This window comes from Aethalodelphis obliquidens, unplaced genomic scaffold (assembly GCF_003676395.1).
Source record: "Aethalodelphis obliquidens isolate GAN/ISIS:26980383/991018 unplaced genomic scaffold, ASM367639v1 scaffold12, whole genome shotgun sequence".
Lineage (NCBI taxonomy): Eukaryota > Metazoa > Chordata > Mammalia > Artiodactyla > Delphinidae > Aethalodelphis > Aethalodelphis obliquidens.
In genome coordinates this window covers 6909898-6934801 of record NW_020837956.1, presented here as the reverse complement: position 1 = coordinate 6934801, position 24904 = coordinate 6909898, and the positions used below count along the sequence as shown (strand labels likewise).

General features: G+C 36.9%; 1 protein-coding gene across 5 annotated transcripts in view; it reads right to left on the bottom strand.

Annotated features, from left to right (window-relative positions):
- Positions 1 to 24904, bottom strand: part of SRBD1 (S1 RNA binding domain 1) — a 230536-nt gene that overhangs the window by 18120 nt on the left and 187512 nt on the right. For 3 of the 5 annotated variants that reach the window (XM_027113215.1, XM_027113217.1, XM_027113220.1), the window contains 3 exons: positions 16433 to 16539; positions 15174 to 15350; positions 11896 to 12078 (listed from right to left, as the gene is read on the bottom strand). In XM_027113215.1, coding sequence (XP_026969016.1) covers positions 11896 to 12078; positions 15174 to 15350; positions 16433 to 16539 — 467 coding nt within the window. The remainder of the gene's footprint in view (positions 1 to 11895; positions 12079 to 15173; positions 15351 to 16432; positions 16540 to 24904) is intronic. The other 2 variants (XM_027113219.1, XM_027113216.1) reach the window with 1 other exon arrangement.

Below are 24904 nucleotides of genomic sequence, written 5' to 3'. Positions count from 1 at the left end.
TTTTGGTCTCCAACCCTTTAAACATCTTTTTTCCTCTTTCTACTGGCTGAAAGACCTAGCCCAAATGTCACCTCCTGCAAGAAACCTTATAAGAAACTCCTATCTGGAAATGAGATCTTTCTCCTGTGAACAACTTTGTGCTTTGCAAAGGACGCTTACTAATTATTGACCTTTACTATGGTTATTTGTGAATAAGTTTCATCCTCCCTATTTTGGTAGGCTCCTTAGGACCATAAATCACCTCTATTCATTTTTATATTCTTCAGGCCCCCCACCACAGTGCTTTGTACATTTGAAGTGATGAATGAAATCATCAGCAATAAAATTCACAGAATAAAAAATGAAACCATAAAGAACATGAAAAAAAATATGGGGAACACTGAATTGATCTTAGAAATCAGATATCTTAAGAGAAGATCAATTTGCATAAAAGCATGAAAAAGAATAGTAGGTTTACTTCATAAAAATTAAACATTCATATTTCAAAAACATAATAGCATTATAAGCAGATATAAAATTAAATAAACTAGAAAAAAATTCAGCCCATACAACACTTTAATATTTAATAGAGAATCCCTACATGTAAATAAAACTTTTAAGTAATATAAATAATAAAAGTAGTCCAAAAAAAAAAGTAGACTTTTTAAAACCACTAAACGACTAACTTAGGTTACAAAATACCATGATCTCAGTTTTCTAAAATATGAATGTGAGAGAGAATATCATAAATACAAAAGTAAAACGACTTAATGGCTTCACATTTTGTTGTATTTCTGGGAGTGACATCATGGTAGGGTAGCATTAAAGCTATTTATGTTCCTACTGCTTTTCTAATATAACTAAAAATGAAATTTACTGCAATGGAACTTACTTTTACAGAACTGAAGTCAAACCAGTGATGACCTAATCACATCCGTAGTGGGCTTTTCTTCCCTGGGAAGACACTTTTTTAACGCTATATGAAAGTTTGAACTACCTATATGTTGGGTGATGTCTTTACTAAGTATACTTGAAAGCCAGAAAAGACCATCGCAGTTCCAAAGTGGATAACGGGGATGGTATGCAAAATTAGATAAACTACCAGTCTGTCTCCAGATTTTAAAGGTCAGGAGTTGAACTTCATGTAGAGAAATTTCCCATGAAAAAGTCCTCAAGTACCCTGCTTGTGAGAGACAAGCCTACTCCCAAAGGAAGCATAGCGAAGGGTGCAGTCACTGGTAGGGCTTTTATGCTCCACATGCAGAAACTAGCCCATGTGAAAACTGGTAGAGAAGTCCTGTCTGACAGGAGAAACTCAAGATTTCTCAGGCTTGAACACTGCTGGTGGCATTGCAAATCAGTGTGTTACTTGGCAATGTATATTAAGAGCCACATAAACTTTCAAACCCTTTGGCAGAGTAATTCCACTTCTAGGAACCCATCATAAGGAACCCCTACTAGTACTACTATTACTAAACTGCAGTTCCATCACTTGATGGAATATTATTTAGTCTTTTAAAAAGGGATATGCAGAAACAAAAAATTTGTGCTTATATTAGAAAGCAAATAGAAAAACTTATAAACCACATTAGAACTACATCATAGAAACAAACAAAAATTAAAAAAAGACACTGGCTTTGCAGAGAGCAAAATGCTAATTTAGTGCCCATGGAGATGTCAATTGTTGCAAGAAGTCTATAAATCCATGTGTACATATGCCTCTTCTCAAACAACAAACACTAAAAATACAATTACTATAATATGAGACCACAATTTTATTTAATATTAAAAAAAGGAGAACCACGTGCTAGGATTAAGAATGGGACAAGGATGCCCATTCTCACCACTCTTATTCAACATAGTACTGAAAGTCCTGGCCGTTGTAATAGGCAAGAAAAAGAAATAAAAAGCATGAAGATTAAAAAAGAAGTAGTAAAGCTTTCATCTATTTGCTGATAACATAATTGTTTATATAGGGAAATTTAAAGAATATACAAACACACACTAAGAACTAGTAAGTGAATTTAGCAAGGCCACGGGATACAAGGTTACTATAAAAAAATCAACTGTGTTTTTACATATTAGCAGCAAACAGTTAGCAACAAGTTAAAAAACATTCCATTTACAATAGTGCTGAAAAGAATAAAATACATTTAATAAAATACATGCAAGACCTCTACTCTAGAAACTAAAAAACATTGCTGACAGAAATGACAGAAGATCTAAATAAATAGAAAGAAAATAAGTTCATGATGAAAAGACTCAAGAAATATTATGAGAACATCAACTGTTTCTAAATTCACCTAGACTCAATGTAATCCCAATCATAATCCCACCAGGTTTTGTTTTTTTTAATGTAAATTGACAAGTTCATTCTAAAATTTATAGGAAAATCAAATCATCTAGACTATTCAGAGCAATATTAAAAAAACAAAGTTGGAAGACTGATGCTACCTGACTTAGAAACTTAGCATAAAACTACAGTAATAAAGATACTGTGGTATTGACAAACAGATCAGTGAAACAGAATAGAGAGCCAGAAATAGACCTACACTTACACAGTCATCTGACTTTCAACAAAGGTACAAAACAATGGGTAAAGAAAAGTTGTGTTGTTGCTATTATTTTTCAAACTGGTGCTGGAATAACTAAATGTTCATAATGAAGAAAGAAAATGAACCTTGACCCCTACTTCAAATCATACACAAAATGTAACTGCAGATATATCACTGACTTAAATGTGAAAGTTAAAACCATCAAGCTTGGGCTTCCCTGGTGGCACAGTAGTTAGGAATCTGCCTGCCAGTGCAGAGGACACTGGTTCGAGCCCTGGTCCAGGAAGATCCCACATGCCATGGAGCAGCTGGGCCCGGGTGCCACAACTACTGAGCCTGTGCTCTAGAGCCCTCGAGCCACAACTACTGAAGACCACGTGCCTGGAGCCTGAGCTCCACAGTAGGAGAAGCCACCGCAATGAGAAGCCTGTGCGCCACAACTGGAGGCCCGTGCACAGCAACGAAGACCCAATGCAGCCCAAAATAAATAAATAAAATAAATTTACATTAAAAAAAAATTAAAACCATCAAGCTTTAAGAAGAAAACATTGAGGAAAGATTCATGACTTGAGGTAGGCAAAAGTTTCTTAGGACAAATAAAGCAGTAACTTCATATAAAAGAAAAAAACAGATAAATTAGACATCATCAAAATTAAAAACTTCTGCACATCAAAAGACGTTAATCAGAAAATAAAGATGTAAGCCACAAACTGGGACAAAATATTTGTGGAACATATATTTGACAAAGGACTAATATGCAGAATATGTTTTTAGGGGGCAGAGTCAAGATGGCGGTGTGAGAAGATGCCGAGTTAGCATCTTCTCCCCACTAGGACACCTGGCAGCCACTGGTGAGGGACCCTTACACCCAAGGAGACGGAAGGAATCCCCAAGTGAACCGGTAGGACGTGGGGGACAGAGTGGGGAGGAGAAGTGGAGGCCAGACAGGATCAGCGCCCCTGAGGCCAGGGAGATCAGGAGAAGTAAGCAGGAGGGACCCTCTGGAGGAGCAGGAGAGGAGCTGAGGGTGACTGCCCAGTCCACTCGGGCCCAGGGAGCCTGCTGAGCTCCCAGGCTGGTCCCCTGTCCTCCAAGGCACCCCCACCTCCCTGGCCGCATTGGTCTTGGGGGCATACAAAGGAGGCCAAGGGGAGTTCAGGAGAGGCAGGCAGGAGGGACCCTCCAGGAGGAGTGGGTGAGGAGCAGAGGGTGTTTGCCCCGCCCACTAGGGCCCTGGTAGCCTGCTGAGTTCCCAGGCTGGTCCCCTGCCCTCCAAGGCCCCCTGCCGCCAATCCCTGGCCGCATTGGTCCTGGGGGCATAGGAAGGACGTCAACAGGAGAACAGGAGAGGCAGGTGGGAGGGGCCCTCAGGGACTGGAGGAGCAGGAGAGGAGAGGAGGAGCAGGAATGGCCTGCCCACTCGAAACCAGGAAGTCTGGTGGGCTCCCAGGTGAGGTCCCCCGCCCTCTGAGACCAGGGGTGGGGGGACACGCCTGGGCCCCTTCTGCTCCTTGAGCCTAAGCCCCACCCCCCACAGCCCCCAGGGCCTTTTCCAGCCCTGTGGGCCCTAAGCATAGGCCCCACCCACAGCCCAAACCTTGCCCTTGCTTAGGCCCTGCCCTCCACAACCACGGCCTTTCCCCTTGCCTTTTTTTTTTTTCTCTTTTCCCTCCTTTTTTACTATTGTGGTACTGTTGTACCTTCTGGTTGTTGATTCACCTATGTTTTTATTTTTATATTCTTTCTAACATATCTGTTAGTTTCCTAGTCTAATTTTATTTTTCACTTTGTTATTGTTCTCTCTCTCTCTCTCTCTTTTTTTTCTGCCACTGCATGCTGCTTGCAGGATCTTGCTTCACGAGCCAGGGGTCGGGCCAAAGCTCCTGTGGTGGGAGGTCTGTGTTGGAACCACTGGACTAACAGAGAACCTCAGATCCCAGGGAATATTAACTGGAGTGAGGTCAAACAGAGGTCCTCATCTCAGCACCAAGACCCAGCTCTACCCAACAGCCACCAAATTCCAGTGTTGGAAGCCTCAGGCCAAATAACCACTAAGACAGGGATACAATCCCACTCAAAAAAAAAAGAGACAGCAAAAAAAAATACATCACAGATGAAGGAGCAAGGTAAAAACCTATAAGACCAAATAAATGAAGAGGAAATAGGCAATCTACCTGAAAAAGAATTCAGAGAGTAAAGATGATCCAGAATCTTGGAAACAGAATGGAAGCATGGATTGAGAAAATACAAAAAATGTTTAACAAAGATCTAAAGAACTAAAGAACAAACCAACAGAGATGAACAACACAATAACTGAAATGAAAAATACACTAGAAGGAATCAATAACAGAATAACTGAGGCAGAAGAATGAATAAGTGAGCTGGAAAACAAAATGGTGGAAATAACTGCCGAGGAGCAGAATAAAGAAAAAAGATGAAAAGAATTGAGGACAGTCTGAGAGACCTCTGGGACAATGCTAACACACCACATTTGAATTATGGGGGTCCCAGAAGAAGAAGAGAAAAAGAAAGGGTCTGAGAAAATATCTGAAGAGATCACAGTTGAAAACTTCCCTAACATGGGAAAGAAAATAGTCACTCAAGTCCAGGAAGCACAGAGTCCCATACAGGATAAACTCTAGGAAAAACAAACCAAGACACATATTAATCAAACTAACAAAAATTAAATTCAAGGGAAAAACAAAAAATAACATACAAAGGAGTCCCCATAAGGTTATCAGCTGATTTTTCAGCAGAAACTCTGCAGGCCAGAAGGGAGTTGCAGGATATACTTAAAGTGATGAAAGAGAAAAACCTACAACCAAGATTACTCAATCCAGCAAGGATCTCATTCAGATGCAAGGGAGAAATCAAAAGCTTTTCAAACAAGGAAAAGCTAAGAGAATTCAGCACCACCAAACCAGCCTTACAACAAACGCTAAAGAAACATGTCTAGGCGGGAAACGCAAGAGAAGAAAAAGACCCACAAAAACAAACCCGAAACAATTAAGAAAATGGTAATAGGAACATACATATCAATAATAACCTTGAATGTAAATGGATTAAATGCCCCAACCAAAAGACAGAGACTGGCTGAACAGATAAAAAAACAAGACCCATATATATGCTGTCTACAAAAGACTCACTTCAGACCTAGGGACACATACAGACTGAAAGTGAGGGGATGGAAAATGATATTCCATGCAAATGGAAATCAAAAGAAAGTTGGAGTAGCAATACTCATATCAGACAAAATAAACTTAAAAATAAAGACTGTTACAAGAGACAAGGAGGGATCCTACATAATGATCAAAGGATCAATCCAAGAAGAAGATATAACAATTATAAATGTTTATGCACCCAACACAGGAGCACCTCAATACATAAGGCAAATGTTAACAACCATGAAAGGAGAAATTGACAGTAACACAGTAATAGTAGGGAACTTTTAACACGCCACTTACACCAATGGATAGATCATCCAAACAGAAAATAAATAAGGAAACACAAGCTTTAAATGACACAATAGACCAGATAGATTTAATTGATATTTATAAAACATTCCACTGAAAAGTGGCAGAATACCCTTTCTTCTCAAGTGCACATGGAACATTCTCCAGGATAGATCACATCTTGGGTCACAAATCAAGCCTTGGAAAATTTAAGAAAACTGAATTCTTATCAAGCATATTTTCTGACCACAACGCTATGAGACTGGAAATCAATTACAGGAAGAAAATTTGTATAAAACACAAATACATGGAGGCTAAACATGTGCTACTAAATACCCAAGAGATCCCTGAAGAAATCAAAGAAGAAATAAAAAAATACCTAGAAACAAATGACAACAAAAACACGATGACCCAAAACCTATGGGATGCAGCAAAAGCAGTTCTAACAGGGAACTTTATAGCAATTCAATCTCACCTCAAGAAACAAGAAAAATCACAAATAAACAATCTAACCCAACACTGAAAACAACTAGAGAAAGAAGAACAAAGAAAACCCAAAGTAAGTAGAAGGAAAGAAACGATAAATATCAGAGCAGAAATAAATGAAGAAAACAATAGCAAAGAACAATAAAACTACAAGCTGGTTCTTTGAGAAGATAAACAAAATTGATAAACCCTTAGCCAGATCCATCAAGAAAAAAAGAGACAGGATGCAAATCAATAAAATTAGAAATGAAAAAGGAGAAATCACAACTGACACTGCAGAAACACAAAGGATTATAAGAGACTACTACAAACAACTATATACCAATAAAATGGACAACCAAGAAGAAATGGACAAATTCTTGGAAAGGTACAATTTTCCAAGATTGAACCAGGAAGCATTAGAAAATATAAACAGACCTATCACAAGTAATGAAATTGAAACCATAATTAAAAATCTTCCAACAAACAAAAGTCCAGGACCAGATGGCTTCACAGGCGAATTCTATCAAACATTTAGGGAAGAGCTAACACCGATCCTTCTCAAACTCTTCCAAAAAATTGCAGAGGGAGAAACACTCCCAAACTCATTCTATGAAGCCACCATCACCCTAATACCAAAACCAGAAAAAGATATCACAAAAAAAGAAAATTATAGGGGAGGGGCTTCCCTGGTGGCACAGTGGTTAAGAACCTGCCTGTGAATGCAGGGGATGCAGGTTCGAGCCCTGGTCCGGGAAGATTCCACATGCCACGAAGCGGCTAGGCCCGTGAGCCATGGCTGCTGAGCCTGTGCATCCAGAGCCTGTGCTCCGCAATGGGAGAGGCCACAACAGTGAGAGGCCCGCCTACCGCAAAAAAAAAGAAAAGAAAAGAAAATTATAGACCAATATCACTGATGAACATAGATGCACAAATCCTGAACAAAATACTAGCAAACAGAATCCAACAACACATTAAAAGAATCATATACCATGATCAACTGGGATATACCCCAGGTATGCAAGGATTCTTCAAGATATGCAAACCAATCAATGTGATACACCACATTAACAAATTAAGGAATAAAAACCATATGATCATCTCAACAGATGCAGAAAAAGCTTCCGACAAAATTCAACACTCATTTACAATAAAAACTCTCCAGAAAATGGGCATAGAGGGAACCTACCTCAACATGATAAACGTCATATATGAGAAAGCCACAGCAAGCATCATACTCAATGGTGAAAAACTGAAAGCATTTCCACAAAGATCAGGAACAAGACAAGGATGACCACTCTTGCCACTCTTATTCAACATAGTTTCGGAAGTCCTAGCTACGGCAATCAGAGAAGAAAAAGAAATAAAAGGAATACAAATGGGAAAAGAAGTAAAACTGTCACTGTTTGCGGATGACATGATACTATACATAGAAAATCCTAAAGATGCCACAAGAAAACTACTAGAACTAAACAATGAATTTGGTAAGGTTGTAGGATACAAAATTAATGCACAGAAATCTCTGGCTTTCCTATACACCAACAATGAAAAATCAGAAAGAGAAATTAAGGAAACAATCCCATTTACCATCGCAACAAAAAGAATATCTAGGAAAAAACTTGCCTGTGGAGGCGAAGACTTGTACTCAGAAAACTATAAAACACTGATGAATGAAATCAAATATGACATAAACAGATGGAGAAATATACTATGTTCTAGACTGGAAGAATCAATATTGTAAAAATGATTATACTACCCAAAGTAATCTACAGATTCAATACAATCCCTATCAAACTACCAATGGCACTCTTCACAGAATTGGAACAAAAAATTTTACAATTCATATGGAAAACACGAAAGACCCTGAATAACCAAAGCAATCTTGAGAAAGAAAAACGGAGTTGGAAAAATCAGGCTCCCCAACTTCAAACTATACCACAAAGCTACAGTAATCAAGACAGTATGGTACTGGCACAAAAATAGAAATATAGACCAATGGACAGGATAGAAATCCCAGAGATAAACCCATGCACATATGGTCACCTAATTTATGACAAAGGAGGCAAGAACGTACAATGGAGAAAAGACAGCTTCTCAATACGTGGTGCTAGGAAAACTGGATAGCTACATGTAAAGAATGAAATTAGAACACTTCTTAACACCATACACAAAAATAAACTCCAAATGGATTAAAGACCTAAATGTAAGGCCAGACACTGTAAAACTCTTAGAGGAAAACATAGGAAATATACTCTCTGACATAAACCACAGCAAGATCTTTTTTGACCCACCTCCTAGAGTTACAGAAATAAATACAAAAATAAACAAATGGGACTTAATTAAACTTAAAAGCTTTTGCACAGCAAAGGAAACCATAAACAAGACAAAAAGACAACCCTCAGAATGGGATAAAATATTTGCAAATGAAACAACAGACAAAGGATTAATATCCAAAATATACAAACTGCTCATGAAGCTCGATATCAAAAAAACAAACAATCCAATTAAAAATGGGCAGAAGACCTAAATAGACATTTCACCAAGGAAGACATACAGATGGCCAAGAGGCACATGAAAAGATGGGTCAACATCACTAATTATTAGAGAAATGGAAATCAAAACTAGAATGAGGTATCACCTCATGCCAGTCAGAATGGCTATGATCAAGAAATCGAGAAACAATAAATGTTGGAAAGGGTGTGGTGAAAAGGGAACCCTCCTGCACTGTTAGTGGGAATGTAAATTGATACAACCACTATGGAAAACAGTATGGAGGTTCCTTAAAAAACGAAAAATAGAATTACCATATGATCCAGCAATCCCATTACTGGGCATATACCCTGAGAAAACCATAATTCAAAAAGAGACATGTACCACAGTGTTCACTGCAGCACTTACAATAGCCAGGACATGGAACCAAGCTAAATGTCCATTGACAGATGAATGGATAAATAAGATGTGGCACATTTACACAATGGAATATTACTCAGCCATAAGAAGAAATGAAATTGAGTTATTTTTAGTGAGGTGGGTGTACCTAGAGTCTGTCACACAGAGTGAAGTAAGTCAGAAAAACAAATACTGTATTCTAACGCATATATATGGATCTAAAAAAAAAATATGGTACTGATGAACCTAGTTGCAGGGCAGGAATAAAGACGTAGACATAGAGAATGGACTTGAGGACATGGGGTGGGAGGGGGAAACTGGGGTGAAGTGTGAGTAGCATCAACATATATACACTACCGAATGTAAAATAGCTAGTAGGAAGCAGTAGCATAGCACAGGGAGATCAGCTCGGTGCTTTGCAATGACCTAGAGGGGTGGGAAAGGGAGGATGGGAGGGAGGCTCAAGAGGAAGGGAATATGGGGACACATGTATGCATATGGCTGATTCACTTTGGTGTACAACAGAAGCTAACACAGTATTGTGAAGCAATTATACTCCAATAAAGATCTATTAAAAAAGGAAAAGCATATGTTTTTAACATTCTCACAACTCAATAATAAAAAAGGTAAACAACTCAATTAGAAAATGACTAAATGATATGAACAGATAGTTCACAAAAGAAGCTACACAAATGGCTAATAAGCACATGAAAAAGTGCTCACTGTCACCAGGGAAATGCAAATTAAAACCACAAAGAGATACTACCACATACACACATATACTAGAATGGCTAAAATTAAAAAGACTAACATCAAATGATGTCAAAGAGAACGCTTAGCATTGTTGGTGAAGTGTAAAATGGTACAACTACACTGGAGCGTAGTCTAGAAGTTTCTAAGAAAACTAAACACTCACCTGATTTATGACCCAGCAAATCCTCTCCTAAGTAATTTTCCAAGATAAATGAAAAAAATGTCAACAACAACAAAAAATTATAGAAGAATGTTCATAGCAGCTTTACTCATAATAACCAAAAACTGGAATAACCAAAAAACTGGAAATAGGCAAGCTTCCTTCAATAAGGAGAATAAACTATGGTACAGTCATACAATGGCATATTATTCAGCAATAAAAATACTTATCCATGTTACAACATGAATTAAAAATCTCTAAACATGTTGAAAGAAGCTTTATACAAAAGAGTACACTGTGTGATATCATTTACATGAAGTTCAAGAAGAGGCAAACTAATCTGGCTGAAGAAATGAGAACACATGGTTAGTGCTGAGAGGCTAGGCAGGGATTTTCTAGGAAGAGGTACAAGGGAACATTCTAGGATGATGGCAATGTTTTTTATCTTGACAGAGGTTTGGGTTACACAGATGTAGGTATTTATTTGCCAAAATTCAGCTCTTGAACACTTATAATTAAAATGTATATGAATTTTACTTCAAAAGAAAAAAAAATAGGAATTATTGAGTTCTAGTTAATGATATACATGCCAAAGTATTAGCTGACCGTGTGTTGATGTCTGCAATTTTCTTTAAAATATGTATAAAGAAAGAGATGGACTCATGGACAAATAGATGGGTAGATAAGTGGAAAAACAGGCATAGTAAAATGTAAATGATAAAATCTGGATGTGGGTATACAGGAATTCACTGCAAAATTGTTTTTTCAACTTTTCTCTATGTTAAATTTTTTCACAATAAAATGCTGGGAGAAAGATACGACTGCTTTTGATGTTGACAGAATATTATTTTTTACTTCCTTTTTTTATTTTCTAAGTTTTCTATAATGTGCAGTAGTCTTTACAATCTTAACATTTTTAAAAGAAATTAAAATTATATTTCTTAAAATAATCAAATATAAATTATTTTTAAAACAAGTTAAAAATCTTACTTTAGATTCAATGAAAATTAAAATATCCACTATTTTTAAACTCACTGTCATTTAATTCACTAAAAGCCTTAAAATATTTAGTTATGTAGGAAGTCATGGTTTTTGAACTAATTAAAATTTTTCAACTAATCAAATGTGGTATCAAAGTTTTCTCTTTTAATGTCTAATATTAAACTTTCCCTTCTACTCAAACTTCCCCCTGTGTTAATTAATGTATGCTCATTAAAAGTACATCATTTATTAAACTCTATAATAACTAAGCAGGGCAACATTTCTTAAGAAATCTGAGAGTTGGCTGTTTACTAAAGGGCTTTATCTTTAGATAAGCATAAGCGTTAAGCCAGGTGCTAGTCATTTGTGTCTTGTTAATTTCCAAAACAAACAGAGGAGAGTGCCATGCTATTTCCATTACACCCACTTCACCATTAGGACCAGGGTTTATGAGCTTGACATTGCTCCAGGAATAATGGTTTCATTCCTCACTGAAATAAAATAATGTGCCACATAAGTCAGCAATGTGGAACTTCTGAAAAATGTTGTCATGTTAAACATGGTCATATTTTTAAAGTCTCCATTATGCCAAAACAAAGGCCATTTGCTGTAGAGAACTCACTCTGGGCACAGAAAACTCTCACACAGGCCTCAGACTTACCTCATCGCTATGTCATATGATTCCGGGTGAATACAAGTTTGGTCCAAAGGATTTGGCTTTAGTACAGCATTCACTGCAGTTTTGCTCTTCTTCTTGCTTTGCTTCTCATTTGTGACTTCAACACCTGCTGAAGATGCCACAGCAACTCCCTGCATTTCACCAGCAGATTCAGTTTGCTGACTACTGTAACCATTCAAAACAACATGGGGGCGGTGGGGGGAGGGAGGGTTAGGGGACAGGCAGAAAAGAGTCTTTAATTAAAAATGTGCTTATTTCTCTGCCATACAAATATACACAAACAGCAACCAGATTCTGACCATTCACTTCACAGAAATTACCACTTAGCTTAAACACTGTTAATAGGGTTTTCCGTTACTTAAAGCCAAAAACATTCTTAAGTGATTCTGCTTGTATAACTGGCATTCTAGGAGAGAACAGAGAGAAATGGAGGAAAATTAATTAAATAAGGAGAAGGCGAAGGTGATTTCTCAGAGCTGAAGAAAAAGCTCCCCAAAGGAATCTACTGAGTATAAAATAGAATGAATGGGAAAAGAATGAAAAAGATATATTGACATATCATGGGGAAACTTTAGAATATAATTTTTAAAATTAAGAAAGAAAAATAAAACAGATTATTGAAAGGAACTAGAATCAGACTGGCATCAGTTTTCTTACTGACAAACATCAGATGCCAGAACACAGTGGAATAATATTTTAAAAGTCTGAGACACAATGATTTTGAATCTAGAATCATATACCTAGCCAAAGCAGCATTCAAATTAAAATCATTTTCAGACATGTAAGGACTGAAGTACAACCCATATAATATACCCTCTCTGAAAAGAGTTTCTTAAGTATATACTCCAGCAAAAACAATGAATTCACGAAAAATGATAATGTGGGCTACAAGAAACAGTGATGTGCACAGAAACCATATTATTAGGTTAAATAACTGCTCATGAATAATGTAGAAAATATATTAAAAGGACACAGTCTGAAACTAAAATCCCAGATCATCTCACCATAGCACATAGTGTGGAAGGGAGGAAGACTGGTAAAGAGACCTAAGGTTCTAGTCTTCTCCAGGAGGAGGACAGAGAAACGTATTAACTCCAGAGACCAATCCAAATCAAATTTAAAGATAAATTTAAAAGATAAATTTAAAGATAATTTAAAAGTAAGATATACAAACTGAAATCACTAAGAGGAGATAAAGATGAGTAAGGAAGACAAGAAGAGAAACAGGGAGAAAACGTGTTAACTGATAAATCCAACAAACAGCATGAAAGGAAAAGAATCAGAAGGCATGAAGAGAAAATATATAATAAGATGGAAGATCAAGTCCAAACACATCAATAAATATAATAAATGTGAATGTATTAGTAAGACTGAGCAAACCTAGAAAATCTATTTGTTTATAAGAGTCATAAAAAATTGAATGTCATAGAAAGTTTGAAAATAAAAAATACCAAGCATATTCTGAAAAGGTAGATATAGCAAAAATGCCAGCAAACAAAAAAGATTTCAAAGTAAAAAAACAGTCAATGAGATAGCAAGAGGCATTCTGAATAAAAGTATGACCTATCAAGGAGATATAATACTCATGAATCTTCAAGTCCTTCGTTACCAGTTGAAAAAATTTAAGGCTTTAAAACAACCCAAATGTTCATCAACAGGGCACTGATTAGATTAAATTATAGTACATCTATAAATTAAATACTGTGCAGGCATTATATATAAATGATAATTTATATATAATGATATAAATAAATATATAAATCAATATGTAGTATTTGGAAAGAGATCCAAGATATTTTACTGAAACTAATAAAACAAGTTTCAAATAGTGGTATAGCATGATTCCTTCTGTATGCATTTAACAATAACAAATACGTTATTAATTTACATAAATTTATTTTCAGGAAGCAATATATAAGAAACTATTTTGAAGTGACAAGTTGAGGTGCCCTTTTCATTTCATTCTTTTTTATACTGTTTGAATTTTCTAACCAAGTGTTCAAAAAACATAAAGTAAGAAACCCAGTTTTTTTTGCTTCTGGGTTTGGTGGTCTACTTAGAAAGAACTTCCACTACTCCAGCGGTCTGCAAAATTTACCCATGTTTTTTTCTGGTACTTTTAGAGTTTTACTTTTTCCATTTAAGTGTATGATCCATCTGGAATTTATTTGGGTATAAGGTATGGGGTAGGACTGTATTTTCTCCCACACATACCAAATTCCAGTTGTCATAATGCCACTTACTGGATAATTAATCAATTTTTCCAACTATTTGAAATATCACCTTTATCATAAACTAAATTCCCTCTGGGTTTGATATATTTCAGACTCCTGTTCTACCTGCTTCTACATCAAAACCAAACTGCTTAATTACTATGGCTTTATAATATATTCTACTATCCAGTGGGGCTGGTTTTTCCTTAGTCTTTTCCAGGAAAAAAAAATTATTATTATAACTTTGTCAAAAGAAAAAAATACACATGAATGAATCAGGTAGTCCCAAAGAAGCAAATAAATAAAAGCCATTCTTTCATGATTACAAAATGCTAAGAAGCTTACCAAATTTCTTTGCATTTGTGCTACCAGGATTAGAAAGCAAGGATTTAGCTCTTAATCGACACATCTGATAATTAATGCTTTGGCCAGTTTTCAGTGAGGAAGGAGTGGGGAAACCCAACTATGCTTAGCGTAAAAGCTGTCAGTATGAAGTGGTCATTGAGAAGTCCTCTTTGTTACCTCATCTTATACCAGTCCTTCCCACTTGTGGTGCTCCAATCACACTGGCCTCAGTTTCATTTCCTGAATACACCAAAGTTGGTCCTGCCTTAGGATGTTGCACATGTACTGTTTCCCCTGCTTGGAATGCCCTCCTTCTGATCCCTGTGTGACTGGCTCCTTCATTTCATTCAAAACTCAGCTCAAATAACTTTTCAATGAATAACTCATATAAAGCAGTTTATTGCTCCCCAAAGGCAGTATCATATTGCTTTGTTTTAATTTTTATAACACTTATTACATCTGAAACTATTTATTTTTACTAGTTTATTTATTGTCTGTCTCATTAAAATTTAACTTCATGAGGCCAGGGAATTTGTTGATTTGCTCACTGCTGTATTCCCAGTGCCTAGCAAAGATTAGACAGTTGACACATATTGAATGAAGGAATGAACAAATAGCTAGGATTTATGCCAGTGAGAAGGATGGGTAACAGAAAGAGAGGAGGTTGATAATAGAACAGACAGCGTACACTTCAATAATGACCTGCAAAATGTTCGAATATAATCCTGGTTGACTCTGATGAAACCAGCACACTGTTGGAAAGATTTTGGACCTAGCCCTTTCACTTTCTTCAGCTGTTCTCGGTTGATGAATGGCCCATTTTTCTCACGCCATTCAATAATATTTTTGGCTCGGTTGGCATTGAGTCCAGCAATATGCCTAAAAAAGTAAACAAAATGAGTTATGTGGCCAATGTAATTGTTCTAAGAGTAATGAAAGAAAAGATCTCATCTGAAAAGACAATGATATAAAACATTTGCATCATAAAAGCAACTATAATTACATCTTGTCATATGTCTCTACACTATTCACATTCCTTGTGTTTCTGAATCAAGTAATAATTCTGCCTATTCCTGGTTAGCTTACAAAGTGAGTTAGCAGTAGAAGTTACAATAGCTACAGCTGCATTGTACTATTCTATTTTTTTGATCAGCCTGTTCTCATTAGTAAAGACTTGAACTATAGAAAGGTACTTATTCAAGATATAAAAACTCTATCATTACACAGTTGGCTTGGTGTTGATTAGAGAATCTTAATTTTATTACAGAATTCCATATATGGCATTATGGAATGTTTGTCGCTGTGGTAGAAAAGCAACACCTAACAATGCAAGGGTTATTTTCTGCTATTCCAATTTCAAAGCAAAAAGATCCATATTTTTTCCAGAGGTCCAGAATTTCATGCTGCATCAGCAGAATTGTATAATAAATGCAAGATGAGGAACAAAAAAATCAGCTCTTCTACAGTCACAGGGGAAAAAAAAAGAATGTATAAGACATGATCATAGTACAATGAAGATATTGAGATGTGACTTGTGGAATCAAGGTAAAAATATGGTAACCATACCTTGAACCCTCAGGATTTATCTTTTGGTGACTGCCAGCTTTGACAGATGTAAGCAAGAGACTGAACTAGTGAAAAATATCTACGCTCCTGTGGTGGGAAACAGCTCTTTTCCATGTTAACCTAATTTAAATTCTATTAGCGACATTAATGCACTCGATAGTCACCATATGTTCTTCACGTTAGATTTCCAGTATTAAAAATAACATGAATTGTTATAACTCTTCTTAAATGATGCCTTCCGCTCTGACTGATTATTGGAAGCAATGTATGAACTCACAGATTTTTCTATACTTGACAACTTTATACACGTGTCCCCTTGCTCTAGCTGAGTTTGAACTGGATAGCAAGTAAAACTCAAGATTCTGTGATCTTCAGCCACAGACTTCTTGTCTCACCTTAACAAAACTTCTGAACAGATGTTAATATCCACTCCCACAAAGCTGACACATTCTTCTACAACACTATCCAGTGTGGCCTTGAGTAGAGTCTGAGACACATCGTGCTGAAAAGACAAAGATCAAATATGAATCAAAAGTAAAGAACATGCAAAAAACCACATTTAAAAAAAGACAGACAAGATGAAAAGGCAGAGGGCTATGTACCAGATGAGGGAACAAGATAAAACCCCAGAAAAACAACTAAATGAAGTGGAGATAGGAAATCTTCCAAAAAAAGAATTCAGAATAATGACAGTGAAGATGATCCAGACCTCGGAAAAAGAATGGAGGCAAAGATCGAGAAGATGCAAGAAATGTTTAAGAAAGACCTACAAGAATTAAAGAACAAACAAACAGAGATGAACAATACAATAACTGAAATGAAAACCACACTAGAAGGAATCAATAGCAGAATAACTGAGGCAGAATGGATAAGTGACCTGGAAGACAGAATGGTGGAATTCACTGCTGTGGAACAGAATAAACAAAAAAGAAGGAAAAGAAATGAAGACAGCCTAAGAACCTCTGGGACAACATTAAACACAAAAACATTCACATTATAGGGGTCCCAGAAGGAGAAGAGAGAAAGGACCAGAGAAAATATTTGAACAGATTATAGTCGAAAAGCTTCCTAACGTGGGAAAGGAAAGAGCCACCTAAGTCCAGGAAGCACAGAGAGTCCCATACAGGAGAAACACACTGAGACGCATAGTAATCACATTGGCAAAAATTAAAGACAAAGAACAATTATTGAAAGCAGCAAGGGGAAAATGACAAATAACATATAAGGGAACTACCATAAGGTTAACAGCTGATTTCTCAGCAGAAACTCTACAAACCAGAAGGGAGTGGCATGATATACTTAAAGTGATGAAAGGGAAGAACCTACAACCAAGATTACTCTACCGGGCAAGCATCTCATTCAGATTCGATGGAGAAATCAAAAGCTTTACAGACAAGCAAAAGCTAAGAGAATTCAGCACCACCAAACCAGCCCTACAACAAATGACAAAGGAACTTCTCTAAGTGGGAAACACAAGAGAAGAAAAGGACCTATGAAACCAAACCCAAAACAATTAAGAAAATGGTCATAGGAACATACATATCGATAATCACCTTAAACGTGAATGGATTAAATGCTCCAACCAAAAGACACAGGCTTGCTGAATGGATACAAAAACAAGACCCATCTATATGCTGTCTACAAGAGACCCACTTCAGATCTAGGGACACATACAGACTGAAAGTGAGGGGATGGAAAAAGATATTCCATGCAAATGGAAATCAAAAGAAAGCTGGAGTAGCAATACTCATACCAGATAAAATAGACTTTAAAATAAAGAATGTTACAAGAGACAGGGAAGGACAATACATAATGATCAAGGGATCAATCCAAGAAGAAGATATAACAATTGTAAATATTTTTGCACCAAACAGAAGACAACTGCAACTGCTAACAGCTATAAAAGAGGAAATCGACAGTAACACAATAATAGTGGGGGACTTTAACACCTCACTTACACAAATGGACAGATCATCCAAAATGAAAATAAGGAAACAGAAGCTGTAAATGACACAAAAGACCAGATAGATTTAACTGATATTTATAGGACATTCCATCCAAAAACAGCAGATTACACTTTCTTCTAAAGTGCGCACGGAACATTCTCCAGGATAGATCACATCTTGGGTCACAAATCAAGCCTCAGTAAATTTAAGAAAACTGAAATCATATCAAGCATCTTTTCTGACCACAATGCTATGAGATTAGAAATCAATTAAAGGGAAAAAAACTAAAAAACACAAACACATGGAGGCTAAACAATACGTTACTAAATAACCAAGAAATCACTGAAAAAATCAAAGGGGAAATCAAAAAATATCTAGAGACAAATGACAATGAAAACATGATGATCCAAAACCTATGGGATGCAGCAAAAGCACTTCTAAGAGGGAAGTTTATAGCTATACAAGCCTACCTCAAGAAACAAGAAAAACCTCAAATAAACAATCTAACCTTACACCTAAAGGAACTAGAGAAAGAAGAAAAAACAAAACCCAAATTTAGCAGAAGGAAAGAAATCATAAAGATCAGATCAGAAATAAATGAAATAGAAACAGAAAACAATAGAAAAGATCAATAAAACTAAAAGCTGGTTTTTTGAGAAGATAAACCAAATTGATAAACCATTAGGCAAACTCATCAAGAAAAAGAGGGAGAGGACTCAAATCAATAAAATTGGAAATGAAAAAGGAGAAGTTACAACAGACACCGCAGAAATACAAAGCATCCTAAGAGACTACTACAAGCAACTCTATGCCAATAAAATGGACAACCTGGAAGAAATGGACAAATTCTTAGAAAGGTATAACCTTCCAAGACTGAACCAGGAAGAAATAGAAAATATGAACAGACCAATCACAAGCACTGAAATTGAAACTGTGATTAAAAATCTTCCAACAAACAGAAGTCCAGGACCAGATGGCTTCACAGGTGAATTCTATCAAACATTGAGAGAAGAGTTAACACCGATCCTTCTCAAAATCTTCCAAAAAATTGTGGAGGAAGGAACACTCCCAAACTCATTCTATGAGGCCACCATCACCCTGATACCAAAACCAGACACAGATACTACAAAAAAAGAAAATGACAGACCAATATGACTGATGAATATAGATGCAAAAATCCTCAACAAAATACTAGCAAACAGAATCCAACAACACATTAAAAGGATCATACACCATGATCAAGTGGGATTTATCCCAGGGATGCAGGGATTCTTCAATATACACAAATGAATCAATGTGATAAACCATATTAACAAACTGAAGAATAAACCATATGATCATCTCGATAGATGCAGAGAAAGCTTTTGACAAAATTCAACACCCATTTATGATAAAAATTCTCCAGAAACTGGGCATAGAGGGAAACTACCTCAGCATAGTAAAGTCCATATACGACAAACCCACAGCAAACATCATTCTCAATGGTGAAAAACTGAAAGCATTTCCTCTAAGATCAGGAACAAGACAAGGATGTCCACCCTCACCAATATTATTCAACATAGTTTTGGAAGTCCTAGCCACGGCAATCAGAGAAGAAAAAGAAATAAAAGGAATCCAAATCGGAAAAGAAGAAGTAAAACTGTCACTGTTTGCAGATGACATGATACTATACATAGAGAATGCTAAAGATGCCACCAGAAAACTACTAGAGCTAATCAACGAATTTGGCAAAGTTGCAGGACACAAAATTAATGCACAGAAATCTCTTGCATTCCTATACACTAATGATGAAAAACCTGAAAGAGAAATTAAGGAAACGCTCCCATTTACCACTGCTACAAAAAGAATAAAATACCTAGGAACAAACCTACCTAGGGAGACAAAAGACCTGTATGCAGAAAACTATAAGACACTGATGAAAGAAATTAAAGATGATACCAACAGATGGAGAGATATACCATGTTCTGGGATTGGAAGAATCAATATTGTGAAAATGACTATACTACCCAAAGCAATCTACAGATTCAATGTGATCCCTATCAAATTACCAATGGCATCTTTTACGGAACTAGGACAAATAAATTTAAAATTTGTATGGAGACACGAAAGACCCCAAATAGCCAAAGCGGTCTTGAGGGAAAAAAACGGAGCTGGAGGAATCAGACTCCCTGACTTCAGACTATACTACAAAGCTACAGTAATCAAGACAACATGGTACTGGCACAAAAACAGAAACATAGATCAATGGAACAAGATAGAAAGCCCAGAGATAAACCCACACACCTATGGTCAACTAATCTATGACAAAGGAGGCAAGGATATACAATGGAGAAAAAACAGTCTCTTCAATAAGTGGTGCTGGGAAAACTGGACAGCTACATGTAAAAGAATGGAATTAGAACACTCCCTAACACCATACACAAAAATAAACTCCAAATGGATTCGAGACCTAAATGTAAGACTGGACACTATCAAACTCTTAGAGGAAAACATAGGAAGAACACTCTTTGACATAAATCACAGCAAGATCTTTTTTGATCCACCTCCTAGAGTAATGGAAATAAAAACAAAAATAAACAAATGGGACCTAATAAAACTTCAAAGCTTTTGCACAGCAAAGGAAGCCATAAACAAGACGAAAAGACAACCCTCAGAATGGGAGAAAATATTTGCAAACAAATAAACAGACAAAGGATTAATCTCCAAAATATATAAACAGCTCATGCAGTTCAGTATTAAAGAAACCAACAACCCAATCCAAAAATGGGCAGAAGACCTAAATAGACATTTCTCCAAAGAAGACATACAGATGGCCAAGAAGCACATGAAAAGCTGCTCAACATCACTAATTATTAGACAAATGCAAATCAAAACTACAATGAGGTATCACCTCACACCAGTTAGAATGGGCATCAACAGAAAATCTACAAACAACAAATGCTGGAAAGGGTGGAGAAAAGGGAACCCTCTTGCACTGTTGGTGGGAATGTAAATTGATATAGCCACTATGGAGAACAGTATGGAGGTTCCTTAAAAAACTAAAAACAGAATTACCATATGATCCAGCAATCCCACTACTGGGTATATACCTAGAGAAAACCATAATCCAAAAAGACACATGCACCCCTACGCTCACTGCAGCACTATTTACAATAGCCAGGACATGGAAGCAACCTAAATGCCCATCGACAGACGAATGGATAAAGAAGATGTGGTACATATATACAATGGAATATTACTCAGCCATAAAAAGGAACGAAAGTGGGTCATTTGTGAGATGTGGATGGATCTAGAGACTGTCATACAGAGTGAAGTAAGTCAGAAAGAGAAAAACAAATATTGTATATTAACGCATATATGTGGAACCTAGAAAAATAGTACAGATGAACCGGTTTGCAGGGCAGAAGTTGAGACACAGATGTAGAGAACAAATGTATGGACACCAAGGGGGGAAAGCGGTGGGCGGGGGGGTGGGAGGGTGGTATGATGAATTGGGAGATTGGGATTGACATGTATACACTGATGTGTATAAAACTGATGACTAATAAGGACCTGCTGTATAAAAAAGTAAATAAAATAAAATTCAAAAAAAACCCAAAGTTATGTTACACTGCCAAAAAAAAAAAAAAGTAAAGAACATACAGTTCTTGGACTAGTCCCTTTGCGTATACTACTGGTAGCAGGCTGAGACACAGCAAAGTAAATTTCTTCATTTCTTTTAGACACATTGTTAGCCAATGTAATTGAGCTGAACTTAAGGAATCTGTTCTTACTCTCTAAATTACTCATACACTTGACTCAAATATAACAGCACCAGTATTTTTCCCTTTTGTGAAATTCTGCCAGAGCAGGGGTTCTCAAACTTTAGCTTGTCATCAAAATCACCTGCAGGGTTTGTTAAAACACAGGTTGCTAGGCCCCACATCCAGAGTCTTTGATTCAGTAGGTCTGAGGTGGGGCCTGAGAATTTGCATTCTAAGAAGCTCCCCAGTACCGTTGTTGCTGTTGGTTCTGGGAGCACACTTTGAGCCATACTGGTCACTATCATTCACGCACTGCCTTGTAGTCTTATCTTCACTTGCATATGTATTCTGTCCCTTAGTTCTTCTTAACAGGAGAGAGTGAATTATAATAGGAAGCAGAACACAAATACTCAGTAAATTTGACAGTAAACCAAACTCTCATATTTCATGAAACTGAAGATACTACTGCTTATAAGAAGCACCATTATTTTATATACCACTAAGAAAGAAGATATACCACCAATTAAATCATGACACAATGCTTTCTTGTTACTCAGAATTTTTGTTTTATAAAAATTAAAAGAACTCTTTTAGACTTATTTAGAAAGTTTTAAAATCATATATCATGCATAGACAAAAAGGAAAATATAAGCAATTTAATCTGATTAAGGTATTCCTGAAATTTCTTCACATTAAACATTCAACTTTTCTGTATCACTTTGTAAAGTCAGAGTCATAGATGTCCAAATTCTTCCACCCATTTTATCTTTTATGCTGCTGAGCACCTAGATAATGCAGCATTTCTTAAAAGAGTAATACTCTATAGTTTCTGAGATTTTCTTTCAAGCTGTCAGACGCTCATTCTGTAGTCCTACCTTAATCTCAACACAAGAGATTTTAGACAGCAACAAAACTCCTACTTTTCCTTAAAGGTCCTTAAATGTTTCATTGTTTAACAGTTTATTGACTAGAACAGTGAAGAGCCTGCAGTTCAGCCATGTCTCCAGGATTCACAACCAAATTCACGAAGATGCTACACCATGATTTGCCACAGGGCCAACCAGAGGACATCATTAATTGGAAGATGCATCCTACTATCAGAGTGTTAAAATGTGAGAAAATATGCATCTTAGAATTGATGAAATGCAGTATCTGAATAACTATTTGTTCGTTAATTGAAGCCAGATTACCATAGTGAATGGTTCAAAACACTTGATGTTATTCACAATTCTAAAATTAAAGATCCTCCGTTAATGTTCCCAGACATGAAACTGTAATTCAGCATTCTTCTCCTCTCCATATGTCTTAAGGAATCAAGGATAGGTTTGATAACCTTAAATTCTTAGGAAGACAATATAGTAAGTAGACTCTCTAGGTATTGTGATTACACTATTATCATTTAATAACAGCTGAAGTTTTTGATCTGCCAGACTGTTTTTGTTTTTCAGAGATAACCTAGTTGGTAACTACTCAGACCACAGCTTAAAAATATAGACACAATTATAAAAATCTAATAAGCAAATATAATCATGAAAAATATCATAAAGTAAAACCCAAGACATCACTAAGAACCTGATTATTTATGAGCCACAGCTTTTAAGAAGCTGGATAGTCTTTTCTGTGTCTAAGTAGATGAGAATCAGCAAAATGAAAAGGGGACTTTACAAAATGAGAGGGTAGAAGATGGGTGACAATATAGAGGCAAGTACAATGAAAGTAACGAGAAAAAATATTTGAGGAAAGAGACATAACTTTAAGCAAATAGGAAAAACTAAGAGTAATAGTTAGGGGTCGCTAGAATAAATGCAAACAACTCCACATACTTCCAAACACACCAGATGCTTAGGATATCTAAATGAGTAGCAGTCCCTATAGCAGACAATCTTGGTTGCCTATCCTACCTCTAGTCTCCAACACCCTTTTCCTCCTTCCAAACAGAAGCCTGATTGTGTTTCATGCATCCACTCAACCTCTGTAAGGCCATATGCTTTAGGGAAGCTGGCCCTATTTCCAGCAGATGATAATGACCGGTTAAAACCAATGGTTTTCAAAATGAGGCTTGTGACCAATTAGTGGATCATAAAGTTAATTTGGTTGCTTGCCACACAGCATTAAAAAAATCAATAAAGAAACAGAATAGACCACATCAAGCCTGTTGCACATATCCTTAACATGGAATGAACAGTGTAATAAAAAAATGCAGCCAACCGAGATTATCATGTGAGAAGAATATGTAAACTGGCCAGGAACATGTGTTTTGTTCACTGATGTCTCATTTGATCTTTTGATAAATGATGGTCCCTTTGACCACGGATTGATAGAGAGGTTAAAGAGTAACTTTATAGAGTTATAAAGCAAAGTATTTTAAAAAGTAAGTCAGAAAGAGAAAAACAAATATCGTATGTATGAATTCATATATGTGGAATCTAGAAAAATGGTATAGATGATCTTATTTGCAAAGCAGAAAGAGAGAAACAGATGTAGAGAACAAATGTATGGATACCAATGGGGAAAGGGGGGTGGGTGGGAGGAATTGGGAGATTAGGATTGACACATACATACTATTGATACTATGCATAAAATAGTAACTAGGGAGGACCTTCAAGATGGGGGAGGAGTAAGACGTGGAGATCACCTTCCTCCCCACAGATACATCAAAAATACATCTACATGTGGAACAACTCCTACAGAACACCTACTGAATGCTGGCAGAAGACCTCAGACTTCCCAAAAGGCAAGAAACTCCCCATGTAGCTGGGTAGGGCAAAAGAAAAAAGAAAAAACAGAGACAAAAGAACAGGGACGGGACCTGTACCTCTGGGAGGGAGCTATGAAGGAGGAAAAGTTTCCACACACCAGGAAGCCCCTTCACTGGCACACACCAGGAAGCCCCTTCACTGGCGGAGACAGGGAGTGGCAGGGAGGAAGCTTCGGAGCCATGGAGGAGAGCGCAGCAACAGGGGTGCAGAGGGCAAAGCAGAGAGATTCCCGCACAGAGGATTGGTGCCAACCAGCATTGACCAGCCTGAGACGCTTGTCTGCTCACCCGCTGGATTGGGTGGGGGCTGCGAGCTGAGGCTCTGGCTTCGGAGGTCAGACCCCAGGGAGAGGACTGGGGTTGGCTGCGTGAACACAGCTTGAAGGGGGGTGCAAGTGCACCACATCTAGCTGGGAGGGA